The 19,521-nt window shown below is 41.9% G+C and overlaps 1 protein-coding gene across 1 annotated transcript in view; it reads left to right on the top strand.

Annotated features, from left to right (window-relative positions):
- The window catches only part of ADAMTS2 (ADAM metallopeptidase with thrombospondin type 1 motif 2), a 209,139-nt gene that overhangs the window by 77,563 nt on the left and 112,055 nt on the right, over positions 1-19,521 (top strand). The window contains exon 3 of the mRNA XM_028718223.2: positions 11,267-11,420. Within this exon, the coding sequence (XP_028574056.2) occupies positions 11,267-11,420 (154 nt within the window). The remainder of the gene's footprint in view (positions 1-11,266; positions 11,421-19,521) is intronic.

Below are 19,521 nucleotides of genomic sequence, written 5' to 3'. Positions count from 1 at the left end.
TATTATGTTTGCTCCAGTGAAGCCACAGCTGTAATTCTGCCTGTACATGCCATCCCTGGTTAGTGTGCTGGGCTAGGACCTGGGAGACTGAAATTCACATCCCCGGTCAGCTCATTAGGTGACTTTGGGCCAGTCACCTTCTCTCAAACTAACCTACCTCACAGGGTTGTTGTGAGCCTAAAATAAGAAAAGGGAGAACTATGTACACGACTTTGAGCTCTGTGGACCCATAGAATTGAATCTGTTTCCCTTACTGTCGCTGCTTAAATTAATTCACATCAGTCTCCCCCAGTACCCATAATTCAGTTTGGGCTTCACCCGTTTGATATCCTTCAAAATGTCTGAACACTAAGTATTATGGAAACTCTGTGGTGGATTTTTAAACCAGGGTTTATTTGTAAATCCCGTGTGCTTCACAAAGCTATAGGCATGCCTTTTTTTTTTGCTGCTAAGGGCAGATTTTTTTCTGTGCTTGAGCCCTCTTCTCCCCCACCCCCTTTTTTTTGCAGTAATGACTTACATTGAAATTGGATAAATTCAACTCCCTAGGATCTTAATAAGAACAAATTTATGAACTTGATTTTTTTTTTTTTGCACTGCCTCTCCAGAATTCTCCGATTAAGATTGAGAATACTGTTTTGCAGAATTGCAATTATTATGCCCAGCTTGCAACAATAGTAATCAAGCTGTGGGTCCTTGATCTATCACATTTATCGTTTTTCACTCTCACCAGTTCTTTAATAATTCTTTCCCCCTTTAACATTCAGTACCTGCATGTGCTTGTGGGCTGCCAGGCTGCACTTTTTTCTTCCTTTCTTTTTTCTTTTTGCCAAAGCTCCTTGTTTCACACCTTCCATTTTCTGTGAAATGTAAAACCTGCTGTTTAACTCTTTGCAGACCTGATTCTGTAGCCAGTGACCTCTGTAACAAGCTGGGTGAAGCTGCCCTGAGAGGAAACGACGGCCATGAATTAATTAGTGTGCTGTGCCAACACTGCACACAAGAACCCAGAACAGCTGCTTAGACTGATTAACCTCCATTTGTGGTAGAAGGAATCTGCCAGGGCTAATTCATATCTAACGTAATACAGGCTCTGGGACGCAACACTTTTTATACTTGACGATAGGAATTCACACCAAACCAATGTGTCAGATAAAAGTCCTTGGACAATAAAGAAACATGGCAAGTTAGCTAGCATATACCCCTGCTACGGTCCATGAGGTGATGGGGAGGTTGGTCAGAATTATTTGGCTGCTACCCTCTGAGGAAACACCACGGTAACATCTATGTAACTCTGCAACAGCATTTACCAATGATACTATATATGTTTTTTTGAAGTCATATGAAGTTTTACATTCGGGTTACCTCGGATTACATACGCTTCAGGTTACAGACTCCACTAACCCAGAAATAGTACCTCGGGTTAAGAACTTTGCTTCAGGATGAGAACAGAAATTGTGCGGTGGTGGCGCAGTGGGAGACCCCATTAGTTAAAGTGGTACCTCAGGTTAAGAACAGTTTCAGGTTAAGAACGGACCTCCAGAACGAATTAAGTACTTAACCCGAGGTACCACTGTAGTAGATTTTACTTTTACTGTTGGACAAGCAGCTTTCTTTCTGGAAAGTAGGTGGCACCAGCCCCATCTGCCATGTTTTCTGTTGGTAAGCTGCCCTCGATGCCCTTCCCCACTGGTGTGATGGTTGGAAAAACCTCTCCACAACTTCCAGCTGCTTACTAATTAATTGACAGATAAGTGGCCATCCCAAGGCGGTGGTGCCTGCACCACCAGTCCGGCCATCATAATCATGCAGATTTCATCCCTGACATACTTCCATCCAAAACTGGTGGTGTTGGCGAGGTCAGGCATGTCGGCCTGGAGCTCTGCTCAGCACTGTTGCCTGGCCACCCCTCTTGTCCCCACCAGACAGCTCATACTGGTTCCTACTGGCCACTGCTGTTTCATTGGTTTTAAGTATCGAATTGGAACGTACCAGATTGATGATAGAATTTGTACTCTTCATATCATTAGGCTATATTTCAACATTTTTGCATTTTTTTTAATGGTGCTGTCAGTTTCAAGGCACAAGCAGCGTACAAAGAAACAGTCACGGTGAGCCACAGGACCATCGTGTGCTGTGCGGCGGGAGTCCAGTGGTCCTGGGCCATCTTGTGTCCATTTCTGCTGCTTGCCTACCCTTGCTTGCATGGCACTAGGAGCCTCCAAGATGTGGTGAAGATGGCAATGTGAAATCCTCCAAGATCATGCGGTTACTGAAATAATGTCAAATTACACAATGTTTTGTTTTTAGAGTGAAATAGCAAGACTCCTTTTCAAGTTGGTAGATGGAGAAGAGCACATAAAAAGCAAGTGTCTGCTTCCAGTAGGCCTTTGCGAGGGTATCAGGTCAGGTAGGAGAGACACCTTGCAAAGTGTCCTTTGGCTTAAAGACAAACAGGTTCACTGCGGCGTAGTAAATCTGCTAGTCTTCAAGATACCACAAAATTTCTTGCCTGCTTTGCTCATATTGCAAATGTTGGATGTTGGTTCTCTTTCAGCTGCCAGTTGTCATTCTGTGCTCACAAGCGCATACATTGAAGCACGTATAACCACTGACTCATCAATCTCTGCTTTCTCAACCCTCTACTGCTGCCCTTTTAGTTGCTGAGGAGAGTTTGGAAATGTATTGGGTTGCCTTTGGAAAATTTCGGGGGGAAATTGGGAGCCCTTCCAGTGATCAGGGCATGGAGGCTTGGTATATAGCACCTCTTTCTCTTTCTCCTCTTGGCTGCTGTTACACCAACAGCATATACCCAACCCGTATTGATCGAAAGCTTGAATCTTTAACACAAAGAAAATTGTACAAAATAACTTACACAGATGGTCAGGAAGCCTGTGTGTATCTCCCACATGATTTTCCAGCCATCCATTGGAGTACCTTGTGAGGCAAACTGCTGGCGAGGAAAGGGATGGATAAATGATTTTTGATGGATAAACGATATGTAGGAATTTGAACTGTTTTTATTGAAACTTTTGCTGTTTTATTGTATCCTATGTATTTTATTATTTTGGGGCAGGATTTGGCTGAATTGCCACATGCCCTGGACAAGGTCCACTGACGCAAGAGGACTTTTCCCCGCTCCTGCCCCTGAACACACTCATCAGGTGCTCTAAATCTGCTCTGGAGGGTTGGGGAAAACCTTGGAACAAATTTAGGGAGCATGCGGGGGAGGGGAGGAAAGGGAAAATACCACCTTGCTGTGTTGGCAGACCTCAATCTATGCATGCATACCTCACTTTGCCCTGTGAAGATCCACTGGTGTACTATGGTGTGTGTGTGTGTGTGTGTGTGTGTGTGTGTGTGTGTGCGCGCATGCTTGAGAGTCATGGGATTAGATAGCATACTTAGTTTTCATAACTCATTATTTCTAGAGGGTTTGGGTTTCCTCAATTCAAAGTTGAGAATTTTTGGCCTGATGGTAAGCACACCCCCACGTCTATTAACTATGGAGTCTTATGGCCCACGTGTGCTTTCAAACTTTAGTCCTGCTGTCATTATTATTTACCGAGCATGAATTATTGTCAGACGACTACAGCCCAATGGTCCACGAGGCTTGTGCTGGCAGAGCACTCTGAGGCTTGGATTGCAAGCTACCGGGCTATCCTGTCAAAACTGTATTGCCGCTAAAAGTAAAAATTTCATAAGCAGCGAAGACGTAGCCTAACATAAATCACCTCACTTCATTTGCTCAGGGTTGCCCTGTGCTTAATGTAGAAAGCAGACTAATAGATCAATGCAATGTTACCCTGGGAAATATTTTTATAACATTTTTAACATTTTCTTTCCCAGTCCTAATGGGACTTTGTACAAGTGTAAACATGCATTAAAAAAAGGAGGAGGTTGAAAATAGTCTGCTTATAGAATTTTAAATGAAATACAAGAAACGCATGGCTTGAGTTTAAAACTTCCTCTCCACCTCCCCCCTCCCAACCTGAGGCTATATAAATATTATAGCTTCAGGGTACTGCTAACATCCAGCAAGAATGTGGCAGAAGGTTCCAAAGCTTTACAATCCTTTCTCAGTGCTTCTGTTACTTTAAAGAAGGGGAGGGGAAATGGGTTTTCCATTCTGCACAGTTTATTCAGTATTTCTTTGGCTCTAGAAATCCGTATAAAGAAAGAAAGATGCTATCATGCTCATTATTTTTAAGCCAACATTGTCAGGGTGGAGGGGAAATCTTGTACAGTGGTACAGTAGTTTACAAACTTAATCTGTTCCAGAAGTCTGTTCTTAAACCAAAGCGTGCTTTCTCACAGCAGCGGGGGACTCAATTTACACTCAACAGGAAACGGAACATGTTCTGCTTCCAAGGCAAAGTTCACAAACCAAAACACCTACTTCCTGGTTTGAGCGTTCTTAATCCAAGCTGTTCATAAACTAAGCTGTTCTTAAACCAAGGTACCACTCTACAGGTTTCAGCCTTAGCCTTGGGAATAAATGCCATTGACACATGGGAGATAAACATGTGCATACAATGATCCTTGTTTGGGCTTTGTGGTTGGAGGGAGGGGATTGCTTGGAGCAGAGAATGTTCAGGCCCTGAGTGGGAGGGGGAAGTTGGAGGGAGAGCATTGAACACCAGTTTGGAGAGGGTGCATGTGTTGGAATGTTGTCAGATGGAAGTGGGTAGAGGGGATGAGTTTTAAGAGATTACTAGTTCCAAGGGCATTCCCCGCCCCCTGCCCCGACTTCAGTTTTTATGCATTTGTTGTCATTGTTCCTCAGGTAAACACTTGGTGAGCTATTCACCCCAAGTAATTGTCTGTGAAGCCCATGCATAAAGGGGTTGACCCTTTACCCCATATACATCCACACCATGCTGCTAGCACTGCAAGACTATGACACACTCACAGTACCGGGCTGCATGCTGACCAAGTAGCTTATGCATTAAATGAGGACCCAGGGCAGGTATATGCTGCGGGTTCTGCCAGGATGCTGACATCACAGCAGTTGCCCAAGGACCAATACATGTTATGCATTGCTCCCTAGACTTAATTCCTAGGCACAGACCATGGAGTTTGTAGGGCCTGGAGTCATAGCTTCTTAACGTGTAAGAACCTGGAGGCCTGATCCTCAAATTGAGCTGTGCAATGCATGCCCAATTCATTTCAACAGTATTCCTCCTAAGGCCTTAAGAGGTCTTTTGCTCACTGTCAGTGTCCCCAGCTTTGTCTACTCTGAGTTCTCCTCTTCACAGCCACAGGTTGACTACGGTCATGCTGATAGAAATCAAAGACTAGCTTTATTCTTACATATAGGTCAGCATTTGTAGGAGTTTACAGTAGTATTTTGTATAATTTTTCCATACCGTACATCTGTTAGGTTTTCTCATCCACCTTAACATCAAATGCAAGTGAAGGCACATGTCATTCTTTGCCTCGCTGCATGTGTTAAAAAAGAAGAGGTACTACTCTGCTTATGTAGTGAGAATGGATGGTACATATGTTCATCCTAATGGGCAGGAAACGAATGCTAATTAAAACCGAGGCTACAGGATGGGTCTGAACTCCAGAGCGTTTGAGAAGCAGCTGTAGAAGCTGTGCAGGCTTCCTTCATTACGGGTCTAGAACATGAAGCTGTGATGTGAATGTGAATGAGGAGACAATTAAGGCACTTGCTGGCTGTTCAGCCAGAGGAGACATTTAATTAGCGGTAGGACCTCAAGCTGCAAAACTGGAGATTGCTGTCAATTCCAAACACACCAGCAAATTAAACTTTTAAAGAAAGCCAAGTGAATTCATGAGGAATTGGTAGCATTTGAAGGGGCTGAGCTATCACACACCCACACCCACACATACACACCCTGTTCACTGTGGTTTTTTAATGTGGTTGATTACAGCAGTGGAAATGACCCAGGAAAAGGGGGAATGTGTTAAAGTCAGGAAAGGGGATTTGCCCTAGTTGAAAATGGGAAAAAATGCTTCCCTTTGGCTAATATCAGTAGGTCAATTTAGTTTAGAGAAGGAGGTTTGCAGATTTAGGCCATGTACACATTACCAGCTTTAAATGCAGCTTAGTTGTGCTGAAGTTCAATGTGGATCGAAGCTGGTTTGGAGGAAAATGCATCAAAACACAATATTTAATAAGAGATGATGGGATAGATAATGGATTGTGACACGTGTCTTGTGTACACTGCTTTCCCAAACCAGCGCTGGGGTTCACTGCATGCAGAGTAAATGGGAATGTGTACATAGCCTTGGACTATTTGGCTTGTAAAGGTCACTGGCGAATCTAAAATCTTGGGGGTAGCTTTTATACTTCCCTTTGACATACATTGCACTGGTGATCAATACTGCATCCCAAAACCCAAACCAAGTTGGGGGGAAGAGAGCTGTTCACATATAGTTTCTTCAAATAAGTTACATCAGTGGTTCCCAACCTCCCCCACCCCCCCCAATGGAGCACTTGAAAATTGCTGAGGGCCTTGGGGGACCACTTAATTATTCTTCTACCTGTTGTAGTAATTGTAATACTCTGTGATAGATGCTGTATGGTTTGTAATTGTATTAACTGATGTGGATCCCAGTTTAGAAACCTCTGCTCCATGCTCCATTCACTTTGATCAGTATCCTGTAAACCAGGATTATATGACACTATACAGTTACTCTCGATTGATAACTTCAGAGGTTCAGCACAGATTATTGAAGTGAATGACTTAATAGTTATGGCCTTAAAAAAAACCTGTTTTGCTGTCAGGCTGTGACTAATGAACACAGCACCTCAATTAGACAGAGACATTGATGGGTATGATCCTACATGACACTCAAATGTATGAAATAATAATTTAAAAAATTTAACCTGAACCAAATACAATACATGAAATATTTGAGTGCAGAGAGAAATACTATTTGCCAATAAAAGCCCATTAACACGAAATAACTATTGATTTTTATCCTGCTTTACTTTGAACTGGACAGTAAGTTAGAAAAAAGTAAGCAAATAAAGAAAGATAAATTAGCATGAAGTAGAAACAGAACCAAAAAGTATAACATCCTTGATGCAGTTTTGACCACTGGAGACATATTCACGAACGCTCTCTGCACCTTTATTTAATTACAGGTCTTGATACAGCCAGAAGAAAACACAAGGAGCAGTAGTATTTGCAGATATTTCTGAGCTGTCTTATTCCTTTATTTCAGCAGCTGGAATTTTAATGTTTCCAAGGCCTAATGCCGATTTCAGTCTTATGGAGCTATTCCAGAAGCACTCCAGTGATTTTGTTGAATCTTTGCTGAGCATTACCTTGCTAGTGCTGAAAGCAGAATGTGGCTTCTCTGTTTTAGTCATCTAGTCATTGTAAGGAAATTGCTATAACTTTATAATGAGCAGTAGTGATATTTAATCTAGGTGCTTTTCAGACATCATTCTTGGTACAAACAACCCTGGGACAAGTATGGAAGCAGCGAAGGAAAGAATTCATCATAGGCAAGGCGGCATTCCCGCAATAGCCAACACCTTCTCTGCTGCGCCAATGCGCTTGTCACACCTGTTATGCCACTTGTTGTAATATAAAACCTGGCTGCACCACAAGGTGTGTTTTCCTGCATCAAAAAACATTAATCCAGCTTGGAGTTGGGTCATGGTGCTGTTCATTGGCCCTGGTTGATAAATGGTGAGGAGCATAGGATGTGAGTGGTGCACCCATATAATCTTAATTCCCTTGTCATCTTCCAAAACATCTAGAATTTCTTGCAGTGGTCCTGGGTGCAGAAATGGGAAAATAAAGCCATGCAGGACTCTGACAGATAGCCCTAAAAAACCACACACGCACAAACCAGTGACCCATAGTTCAGCAAACTATATATTTAAATTAAGTTACCATTCTAATTGAGAAAGGTGAGTGGAAGCTGGCAAAGGACTTGGGCATATAAGGCCAATAAACAGAAATCAAGAGAAAACCCAGTGTTTTTCTATCTGTGTCATTCAAGCGCTGTCTTGAGTCCCTCTGCAAATTGCTGATGTGATGTCATTGACAACACTCCTCTCAAGCATGTGAGAAAAAGCTGGGGTTCAGACTCAAGTTCCTTCAGTTCAAGATTAAAATTTAAAAAACAGCCAGCCATGCTTGAAGGTTGATTTTTGTGCTCTGATTCTGATGCAAGATGAAAGATTTGTGGGAGAATGAAAAAAGGATTTGTGGAAATGCTGTGTTTATTGGATTGTGGAGCAGAGATTGCACCAAGTACGCGTTTCAGTCTGAGCTGTCTGTTGTTACTGCTCACTGTTGCTGCCCCATACTTCCTTAAGATCCAGTGGCCCTATTGGCCTTCATTGTTGTGGTTTATTTATTGGTTTATATCAGGGGTGCTCGATGGAAGGATTCAGCTTGTGTTGTAGAACCCCCAACTGCCCATCTAGAATCCTGAAACACCCACTAGTGGGCAGTAGGGACCAGGTTGACAATCCCTGGTTTATACATACGATTATGCATGTCCTAGGGCATCCGTAAGGCACATCTGGGAGAGAGACAAGGCTGTAGGCAGAAGTGGCAGCAGAAGCAAGGCACCAGCACCAGTCTTACGGATGATGACCAAGAAAAAATGCTCTAAGAGTCTTGTGGCTTCTTTAAAGACTAATACATGTATGGTGGCACATGCTTTTTTAGTCTTAAGCCACAAAGCATATGTGGCAGATATTTCAAGGAGAAAATTGTAAGGTGCAATGTCAATGAGTTGAGAAACTTACAGTGATAATTAAAGCATAAATATTTGTTTAATAGGCACAACTTGGTGAACATCACTGAGATGGCTGTATTCACAACTGTAGGTGGGCAGGGAACCATTTGTAAGAAACAGTCAATGATAGCACAGATATCCAGGCTTTGGGAAGCTAATTAACCCATGTAGTGTGATTAAAAACTCCTTGGTCTTGAAGTGAACTAATCAAAGAGAAAATATGTGGTGTATTTTGTTTTATTTTTAATACAGCACACCTTGGGATTATTCCACAGTTATCTCACCTTTGCGTATGAATGCATAGCCTCTTCAGTTTAGCATATGATTCCCTCTCTCCTCCAGTATCCAGTTGCATTCAACCCGAACAAACTGCATTTTACTTTCCAAGTGGGTGTCACATACCCCTGGGTAACAAATTATGGTCTTTTTTGTCAAAGCTGTTTGTTTTTTTAAAAAATATATATATATCCTGTTCAGTTGTAGGGTGCTAGACCTTCCTGCTTTTGTTTGTGGGTCTGCTTTTGTTTGTATATCTAGAGGGCAAAAGTTGTTTCATTATTTCTTTCTACTTACTTTGCTGTTTTTAAAGCCCATAACAGCATTATTCTCTGCTTTTAAACCAATACACAAAACTACTCCAGGAAATAATACGTATAGATTCCTAGCATGTAAATAAAATGGAGAGGGTGGAAGATGACTGGCTGAGCTCATGCTCATGTTGCAACCCACCTGACTTGGAGCTGATGAGTCTGGAGATGCCAGTAGACATTTGTGGCTCAACAGTGGATAAATTGAGGGGGGCATACAGGCCTGAATAATGGGGAAGGGGCATAATAGGCACCCATTAGACAATGCTGTCCAATTACTCATGCAAAAGTCTCAGTTAAGCCAGTGGGATTTAGCCATGTGTAACTGTTGGTGGGGTTAAGTCCATGGAGCTTTCCATAGAGTCTAGTTCTTTCACATAATCTTTGCCGATGTCAATCAATTCAAGCATCCCTTTGCTGCAGGAAGCTGCCGAGTCCTTGACAATCTTGGCACAGATATTTGGAAAAGAAGGGACGGGGAGTCTAATCAGTTTGGGAAGGAAGCCAGTAGAAATACTTTTTGCTGGCAAATCTCTTGCAGGCTGCCTTGCCATCAAATCTCAGGGAAAGCTCTTCGCGTGAGCTTTTGCAGTTAGCATTGCATTTCCATACCACCCATATCCTTAGTATAGCTGTCCTCCTACCCTGGCACTGTTCCCTTGTATGGCCTCCCATAGATATCCTGTTCTCAGTAGGTAAAATCAAGTAGCAGCTGAAATGGGTGTTGGCATCTTACTCACTTGCCAGTCTTTCTGCCCCATCTCAGCAGTGCCAGTAGACACTAAATCTTTCGCCAGGTAGGCTGCCCTCATCTGGACAGGCCTCCTCCTCTTTCTCCTCCTCATCCATGCCATAATTGCTGCAGTAACCTTAATGGTCCCATTAAAATTAAAAGGCTACAATTATGGATGGATCATGTTTTCAGTTTGTATCAACTGCTTGTTGATATTAGGAGGGAAATATCTATTGTGCCTTATCATAAAAGGTCTCCAGCAGAAGTACTTGGGCTGGGGTGGGAAGGCATTATGATACAGAACCCATCCTGAATTGTTTTGTCTCAATGCTGAGATTTAAATGTGAAACAACTGGGGTTTTCTTTTGTCTGAACATGGAAGTCCTTTTCAGGCCATATTTGCTAAGCATTCACGCACTGTTTTGCAAACTTGGTTACCGTCAGGTGCAGAAATCTGAAGCAGAATTACATTTCAGGTTGACATTTCCTTGCCCTAACAGTTAAAAATAAATAAATGAAATCAAACTCTACCTCCTCAGTTCAGTGCTTGTTAATCATTTCGGCTGGTTTTGCCCTGATGCCTTTCTTCTTGTGTTGAATGTGGAATCTATCTAAATTACATTGGGAAGTTGCATGACGGGGCTTTACAATTCAGTTACCTTGGTGCTTATATATCATCAGAGCAGAACTCAATTAGCTGTGTCAAATTTTGCTCGCGAACATGCCTGCAACAAAAAGATGCTTGGGACCCTCCCTAAAATGTTTACCAGGAACATCCCCAGAAAGTCACCCTACCCTGTTCTTATATTTGTTTGAATTTTCAGGTTTGTTTTTTTTTAAAAAAGTATTTTGAAAGGTGTCAAGGCTGCAACTTAGTAGTAGAGCATCTACCAGCATCTCCACCTGGTAGCATTCTTCCATTGGAGGGGTGTTCTGATCACGATTCCCTCTCCTCCCATATATTTGGTCCTTGTTAATTAGATTCCAGGAGAAATCCCTTCAGTCAGATGTGTCACCGTTGTCCTTCCTTGTCGAGCTGAGAGACTGATGTTGTATCTAATAAAGAATTCACCTTGCTTACTCTCTGCATCCTAACTGCTCTCTGGGGAGTGCTAAAGTGTGCTTAAGCATATTGTGAAGTCTTATTCAAAATGTCCGCTGCTGCATGGGCAGTAATCTGAAATGTTCAATCTTTACCCTGTCACTTCAGGCTGGCATGATTCGCACAGACAAGGACGAGTTCTTCATTGAACCTCTGCAGAAGGGGAAGCAGGAGGAGGAGGAAGGGAGGACCCACGTGGTGTATCGCAGGGCAGCCGCCAAGAAAACACTTCCTAGCGAGCAACCAGGTATCCAGCATAGAGGTAAGGCTGAGATGCTAATGACAAGTGATGTTTAAAGCTCAGCTAAAAGCATGCGTCCAATGGCCAGTATAATTGTTAATCTGCTTGTGTCTTTGATGGGAGAAATTCCTTCTGCTTCCATTCTATGTTTCAGCTTCTTACTGTTTGGAAGATTTGCAGGAACTGGGGCTTGGGGGAATATGAGTCAAAGTTAAATTAGTATGGCAGCAACCAGTATCTTCCTGAAAATACTTTTGATTCTTTCGTTGTTGGAAATAGGCAGCATAGGCCAGTCATGAAACGGTTGAGCAATGGAGACCTTTACAGTTGGGAAGGAAAAATGCAGCTCCACTACATATAAACTGGCATGGCATACTGCAGGGTAGGGGTGCTGAGGTCTGTGTCTGTTAGCACATGCTCATGTAGCAGTCAGCGATGCTGTGATGCTTATATATGGGCAAGAATCACCACTGATTGAGTGTTTTGTATCACCTCTAGCACAACCTTATTCAGTAGATGCTGTTCATACATTGCACTGTCAAGTGGTGTGTGTGTGTGTGGACACGGGTGGCACTGTGGTCTGAACAACTGAGCCTCTTGGGCTTGCTGATCAGAAGGTCGGCGGTTCGAATCCCCGTGACAGGGTGAGCTCCCGTTGCTCGGTCCCAGCTTCTGCCAACCTAGCAGTTTGAAAGTATGCCAGTGCAAGTAGATAAATAGGTACCGGGAAGGTACCTATAGGGAAGGTAAACAGTGTTTCCGTGTGCTCTGGCACTCGTCACGGTCTTCCGTGCGCCAGTAGCAGTTTAGACGTGCTGGCCATATGACTTGGAAAACTGTGGACAAACGCCGGCTCCCTTGGCTTGAAAGCGAGATGAGTACCGCAACCCCATAGTCGCCTTTGACTGGACTTAATTGTCCAGGGGTCCTTTTCCTTTACCTCTATCTATCTATCTATCTATCTATCTATCTATCTATCTATCTGATTAAAGACTTTCTCCCTTGCATGTCATCTTGCTGCTGGTGGATGTTCAGGGTCAGACTGGCAAGGTGTCGAGCAGCAGACAGTGAGAGGCCAGAGTGGTGTAGTATCTTGAAAAGGTGCTATAGCTCATTGGTAGAGCACATGTTCTTCATGCGTAAGGTCCCATGTTCAATCCCTAGTGTCTGCCCTTGAAAGGATCAGCAAGCAGGAGGAAAGACTTCCTTTTGCTGCCGCCAGTGAGACTAGATAATATTGAGCTAGGCTGATAATAGAATCTAGAATTGTTGAGTTGGAGTTGAGCTGGTCATCTAGTCCAGCCCCTTTCAATGAAGAAATCTTTTGCCCATTGTGGGGCTCAAACCCATGGCCCTTAGATTAAGAGTCTCGTGCTCTATCAACTGAGCAATCCCAGCCATGAATAAACTGACCTGGTATGAAGCAGCTTCCTATGTTCTACCAGGAAAAGCGAGTTTTGTGGAACATGTTGGGCCAGCATCCATTCTGTTATTCTAGGATCAGAATCACCTGTTGCACAGGAGAAGAATCACTAAATGAAAAGGCCACCATGGTTCTGAGTGCATAGTCCCAATGAGCAACTGTTGCTCCCCAGTTAGCCATATAGGGAAAGAAGGGGAAGCGATTATGGGGAACAAAGATGAAAGGGCACACAGCACAGGGACAGTGGGAAGCCTATCACCAAGCAGTGCCAGGAGAGTTGATGACATTGTACAGTTTGCATTATTCAGGAATCATAGGCTGTGGAAGGTGTTAGAGCTGAGATGGGAGAATTGCACTGTTTGTTTGAACTTGTGCTTCCCATCTGAACTGTTAGAGCTCTTCCTCCTCCTCCTGATCACGGTAGGTTTACTGGCCACAATCTGTAAGTGGGGGGATGAGTTGGGCAATGGGGTACTGGGTTAAGCATTGCCAGCCATGCAGTTCCAGTGCTGCTTAATAGAAATTGGGTGCTTTTTGATTTGCAGTTGCTAGGAGAGTTTTCAGAAGTGCCAGTGTGATTCTGTGATTTGTTTTGGGTGCTTTGGAAGCAGTTGCCCTTATTGGCACTTGCTGTTTTCTTCCCCCTGGACCCAGTTAATATATTCAGCCAGCGGCAAAATCTTGTAGTGCAGTGAAGGAGTGGCATGAGCCCCCTCAACTGTATCTCGCAGACACACAAGCATCAAGTTGCACAAAACTTATATTTGTTGATTTATTCCCCCAAGCAAGACGAGGAGCCACTCCAGAAAGGGGGGGTTTCAATGAATCAATCTGTTGCATGGGGGGAAATAAACATTTCATGGGGGTTTATCTGCATGCTAGAAGGAAGGGGTCTGTGCATCTTCTCTCCCATGCTACTTCAGCCCCCAGCCCCTGGTGAATCAATAAACTGAAGCACTGCTATTGTGGTGCTGAGTAACTGCTGGTAAGAGCAGTACACTAACTAACTTGAATCTGCAAAGAGCACAGCACTCTGCAGGGCCATATGCTTGGGCTGCCCATGTAACCGGAGCATATCTTAAGTTGCTGAAATTCCTCTGATGTAGATGTGTTTACACAGATTACTTCAGTGTTGGAAAAATATTTAATTGGCACATATTTTCCCTTGAAACAAAAGAGCTTGAATATGGTTCACACCTTATGGCACTACTTTTTAAAAAAATCTTAGATGTTAAAATAAATATTCCTTGGCAAATAGTAGTTACCCAAATCAACAAATTTCATTCAGATATGGCTGCTGTATGCTCAAGATTAATACCCCTTGGCAGCCATGGATCTGAAAAGGGGTGAAATACATGACAGAGGGTGCAGCTTACCCTATTTTGAAGATACTTGAAATTAACGCCCATTTAGAAACCTACTGTTGACCAAATTCAAGGGGCTGTGTATCACACAGGGCTGACATTTTCATTGAGCTATCTGCCATATCATTGACCACCAGCTCAGACTCCAGCAGTGAAATGAAAGTCACAAAATTTCCTGAATTTTGAGGTTTATATATTCTGATGTGGTTGTACCTGCTAAATTAGTTGAACTGTGTCTGTGCCTTGAAATTAAACTCATGGCACATGGGAACCAGAACTTTGTTGATAGTGATGAATTCCAAAGATATGTTAAGGAATCTTGCTCTTTACTGTGATAAAGAGCAAAGCTATGCCTTTTCCATGACAACCATATTGTTCATTTTTTGTGTGTGCTGTCTTTTGCATCCCATTCTTAATAGTGCAGTTGTATTAATCACTGTGCTTTTATGATTTGTCCCATTAATTTTATTTCAACTAGGACAGTGTTGCTGAAGAAAAGCCAGTTGACCAGCAACCTTCAGGTTAGGGCATCAGGTATCAGCCACCTTACTTGGGAAAATGTCTCTCAAGAATAGTAGCCTAATAATATTAGTGTGGCGTAGGCTACTCTTATTTGCAGCAATCTCTATAAGTGTTATTCTCTGACCCATATTCTACCAGGCCCCTACATTCCACAGTACACAAAACTGTTCCATCTGTTGCACAGAATTTGGACTCCCTCAAAACACTAGGCACATCAAGAGAACCTTTCCCATCAATTTTTAAAAGAGATTTATCCTTTTAAAGAAATGGAATGTGCTTGGAGAAAACATATGCTAATAGGATGGCGCAAGATTGTGTCAGGCTGGAGATAATTTCAGCTTTAATCAAAATGTTTTATGAGTTTCAGGAGAAAAGGAAATGCATCTTGGCAGGGCAATCTGTATTTGGTTTAATGATTGTAAGAGGCTAAAGGATATAAAATTTCCAGCATTTCTCACACAACACTACTTTATTAATGGACCAGGGAAATTAGAGTATCCTGTTCCAACAAGCACCATTATTAATGGTGCTTCCACAACATTGATACATTAGTATCCAGTGTGACAATATATGGAAGCATAAAGTGGAAAATTATTTGTAAGGAGGATTTGCAGTGATATGCTGCTGGTGGGGACATGAAGAGCTTTAATTATTTTTGGCACTTTACAGCCAGAACAATTGATTATTTTATGTTTATGATTATAACTGCAAAATTGTGCTAATAAAATTAAAAATAATTAGTGAACCCTTGCTCTAGCTACAAAAAAGAAACCAGTAATTTAAGTGCATGTGTGCGACACACACAAACACATACGCAAGAGCAGGAGCACCATGCAGCACCACCTTGTCCCACCAAACCACGGTCCAGGTAAGCTGCAGTGATGCTGGTGATGTTTGCAACTGCTTACAGTAAGTTAGACCGTCAGTTCCTTTAGCCCAGTATTGTTGGGTCTGTTTGGCAGTGGGTTTCTGAGATGTCAGTCAGAGGGTTTTCATAGCTCCAGCTAGCTGGTTCCTTTTAAACTAGAAACACTAGGGGGTTAACCTGAAACATTCTGCATGCAAAGCATGTGCTTTACCATTCAGCTATGGCCACTCCCCTGAAGAATAACTGAAGTGATTGAAGGAGAGGGCCAGTCACTCAAATTGGATTAGTCCTCATATAACTTTGGACAATGCTGTCTTGTGGTGCAACACTGTCTTTTGGTTTATATGTGTGTGACCACTATATTAATGGATTTCATTACAGCTTGATATACAGCAACACTAAGCAATCATCTCCAAATCTGGTGTTTAAATATATGCCACCATGTTTTCATGTGGTAGGAAAATAAGCTGCTGCAAAGTTATAAAAATTGAGACAACTTTTTGTAGATCTCAGAGATGTTTGAGGCAAATAACTCTTTCATCAAAGTCTCTCAGCCTGACAAATGCTATTGATTTTTCTAAAGTATGTACATTACTTTTAAGAAACCAATGCATATGTTTTCCTTAAAATGTATATTTCTCTGGAATTCCTGAAATGACTTATAAATTGGCCAGAGGGCTGGCTGCTGGCCATTCTAATTTAAAGAAACTCTGCCAGTTACCTTTAAAAAGGAATTGTTCCATTAGAAAACCGACATTTCCTCAAATCCAGTCAATATTTCCCTTTCAGTGCGTACCCCTGGTGATTAATGAGAGTTCTCTTATTGTGCACTCAGTAAGGCAGCGGGGACAATATTTTTTTGTATCCTTCCTGTATTGTATGTGTATGATAAATACATCTGTCTTTCTCCTGCCTTCACTCTTCCTCCTGCCTCCTCTGAATTTCAGTTTGCAGATTCACAGAGCTTTCTCAGGGATGAGATGGATTGCAAATTTTGCTGTGATTCAGCTCCCCTGAATAAGAAGCAGGGTTATGCTCTTCTGAGGAAATGAGTCTCAAGGGATTGTTAGGCCAACGGCTGTCACTATTGCTAACCACCAAGGTGGCTGATGAAGCTTCTTTTCCTAAAAAATAAATAGAAGCTTTGAAGCGGTTTTGTCACCAGACTTTGGATACATCACAGGGGTTCTATTCTCATAGTTCAGATAATGTGGCAAGATGGATTGAGCCTTTCACTGCTTGCTTGCTTGCTTGCTTGCTTATTTGTTTTTTATCCTTTCATGCGTGCTGTTAAAACTCAGTTTGAAGAGCTCTTTCTTCCCCCATTTAAGAAATAATAATTTAATACCTGAGCAAACTTAACTTTGTCCCCAAAACCTATGAATAAATGTTTTCCAGAAAAAATGGAATTCTGTCTGGGCAATAGATGGTGAGCATTCAGTCATATCTTAATAATGAGGCATTCACATATTTGGTGAATACACATACCTGGCATGACATTTTCACCTGCTATGCATTATGTACTTTGAGTGGATAGCTATCTCCTTTAAAGGGTGCTTGTAAACAAAGGGAAAGAAACACAAGAGAGGTGATCACAGAGCATGGGTGGAAAGCTGGAGTCCATTATAAAATATATGTTTTCACAAGCTGATTATGCAACAAAGTCTGCATCTTTACTCACCATTTTTGGTTGATTTGTAACGTTTCTTGGTATTAGACCTTAATTAAGATCTAAGCTTTGGTTTGTTGCAATACAAAATATTCCTTAAACCCAGGTCTGTTGGGGGAAATCAATGCACTTCAGGTTCCCTGATGAATGGTAATAGTAATAATATTAATGATGATGATGAAGCTGACCAAACATGAATTAGAGCACAACATTGTGCCTTCTATGTGGCAGTGAAGAAGATCTTTGCAACCTTAAGTAACCTGGTAAAACTCTTTAGGGTGGTCCATTATCTTTTACCAGCTTTGGTAGATGTGAACTTCAGCTATCTGAATATCTGCTATGACATTTTGGCTAGGCGGTTTGAAGGCAAAGGGTTTTTTTTGCCTCTGCATTGACCTTGACACTGTTATTATAGTAGATCTAGAGATGTGCCCGATGCCCAACCTGATTTGAAGTGGGATCAGTTTCGGTTGATGTGACCAGATATTGTGGACAAGTTGTGGACAAGACCAGATATTGTGGACAAGATATTGTGGACAGCTGATCTCATGCTTTGGGGACTCCTGCCCCTCATGGCTGATTAAAGTTCTTCTTATTTTTATTATGTATTTTGTGTTTTTTATATTGCAATATTATGTTGTGAACCACCCTGAAATCTACAAATATAGGGTACAAACAAACAAACAAATATTAGTTTGATGAGGGAAGTGTTGACTGTGTGGGTACAGAGGGTATTGGCGACCCAGTTACAGGCATTGATACTGACTATCGTGAGCCATACCATTCTGGTTCAGGTCTGGCTTTGGGACTGAATCTGCCTCGGTCCCCTGATGGATCACTTTTATTGAGAAACAGACAGGGAGCGTTAACCCCTATTGCTATTACTGAATCGCTGTGTGGCTTTTGACACCGTTGACCACAGTGTTGCAGGGGTTCCACTCCTAACTCTGAGGCTAGTTTCAGAGCGTGGCACTGGGTTAGTGTCTGGCTAGTGTACTTTTAGATGCCACAGGGTAATTGCATGGTATCAACACTTTGTTTTTTTTTAGGTGACTTCTTAAGACTATTTTATTCCATCAGTATTTTTTTCAGAGTAGCATTGCTGCTTCTTTTGGTTTTACAGAAGGATTTTGTATATTTTTAGTGTTTGCACTTTGCAATATTTATTTTATTTTTATTTCTTTTCTTTTTTGTACACCACCACAATATGGGTGGTTCATACATTATATAAATAAATATTCACTCAGAAGGAACTCCTGTTGATTTCAGTGGGATTTAAACCCTACTGTGTGTGTTTAGTATTGTGGCCTTTATGCTATATGACAGTTCATATATACTTTATTCACTAGGAAAACCATAAGTACGTGGCAATATCGTATCACTTATATATCACGCACTGAACTTTGTAACACCATGAAGTATTTATAATATATAAATTATTTGACTTGGTTTGGCAAGTCCATGGCATTTCTGGAATAGAATCCAATGCAGTATTTGCAATAATTTGTGCTGGAGAGTCTAGACAAATTTCCATCCAGCTTTATATAAAAAAGTCCTTTAAAAAAATCAAATTAATAGCATTTTCCAGTTGAAATATTTCTCAGAGTTTATTCATGAAGCAAAAAAATGGATAGCTGTTTCAACCATAATCACAATTTTCCCTCAGCATGTGCTATTTCACATGCTACATTCCTAGAGAGTTTTGTGGGTTTCAATGCATACACACAACCATTAGCATTGTAGCCCAATAAACAATGAGGTATAAGACAAAACCAATAGTGATGAGTGAGTCGTTAAATCCTTAAGCGAATCCTTAAATGCTCTAGTTTTATTTTCTGCCGTTGCTTGCAAGAAGAAGAGCCACGTGCAAGGTCTTAAGTGATGCAAAAATTAATAAGATATTCCAGCTGGTTTTGAGTATTCTCAGCTGTGCGTTTGTTTGCAGAAGATATGCTGCCTGGAGACCCGCCTAGAAAAAGACCTTTTTGATGTGCTGTTGGTGTCTCTGCTTGGCTAGCGATGGAGGTGGTGATGGTTGCAGGGTTAGTGTGATCTCAGGCTGAGGATTTATGACCAGTTCAGCTGCTTCCATTGGCTTTGGGGGAGAGCAAATAACCTCAAATAATTGTTTTGTTGCTAATAAACACTTCACTAATAAAATGGCTTTGGAGTTCCATGTATTTTCTTGCTTTCACCATTTCATGCTCCAAGTTGGGGCTGGCCGCATGAGGATCTTAGGTTGGCCTGTGCTATTTAACAGGGATGAAACTTCTGCT

The sequence above is a fragment of the Podarcis muralis genome, chromosome 2, assembly GCF_964188315.1.
Source record: "Podarcis muralis chromosome 2, rPodMur119.hap1.1, whole genome shotgun sequence".
NCBI lineage: Eukaryota > Metazoa > Chordata > Lepidosauria > Squamata > Lacertidae > Podarcis > Podarcis muralis.
This window is presented reverse-complemented; position numbering and strand designations above follow the sequence as displayed.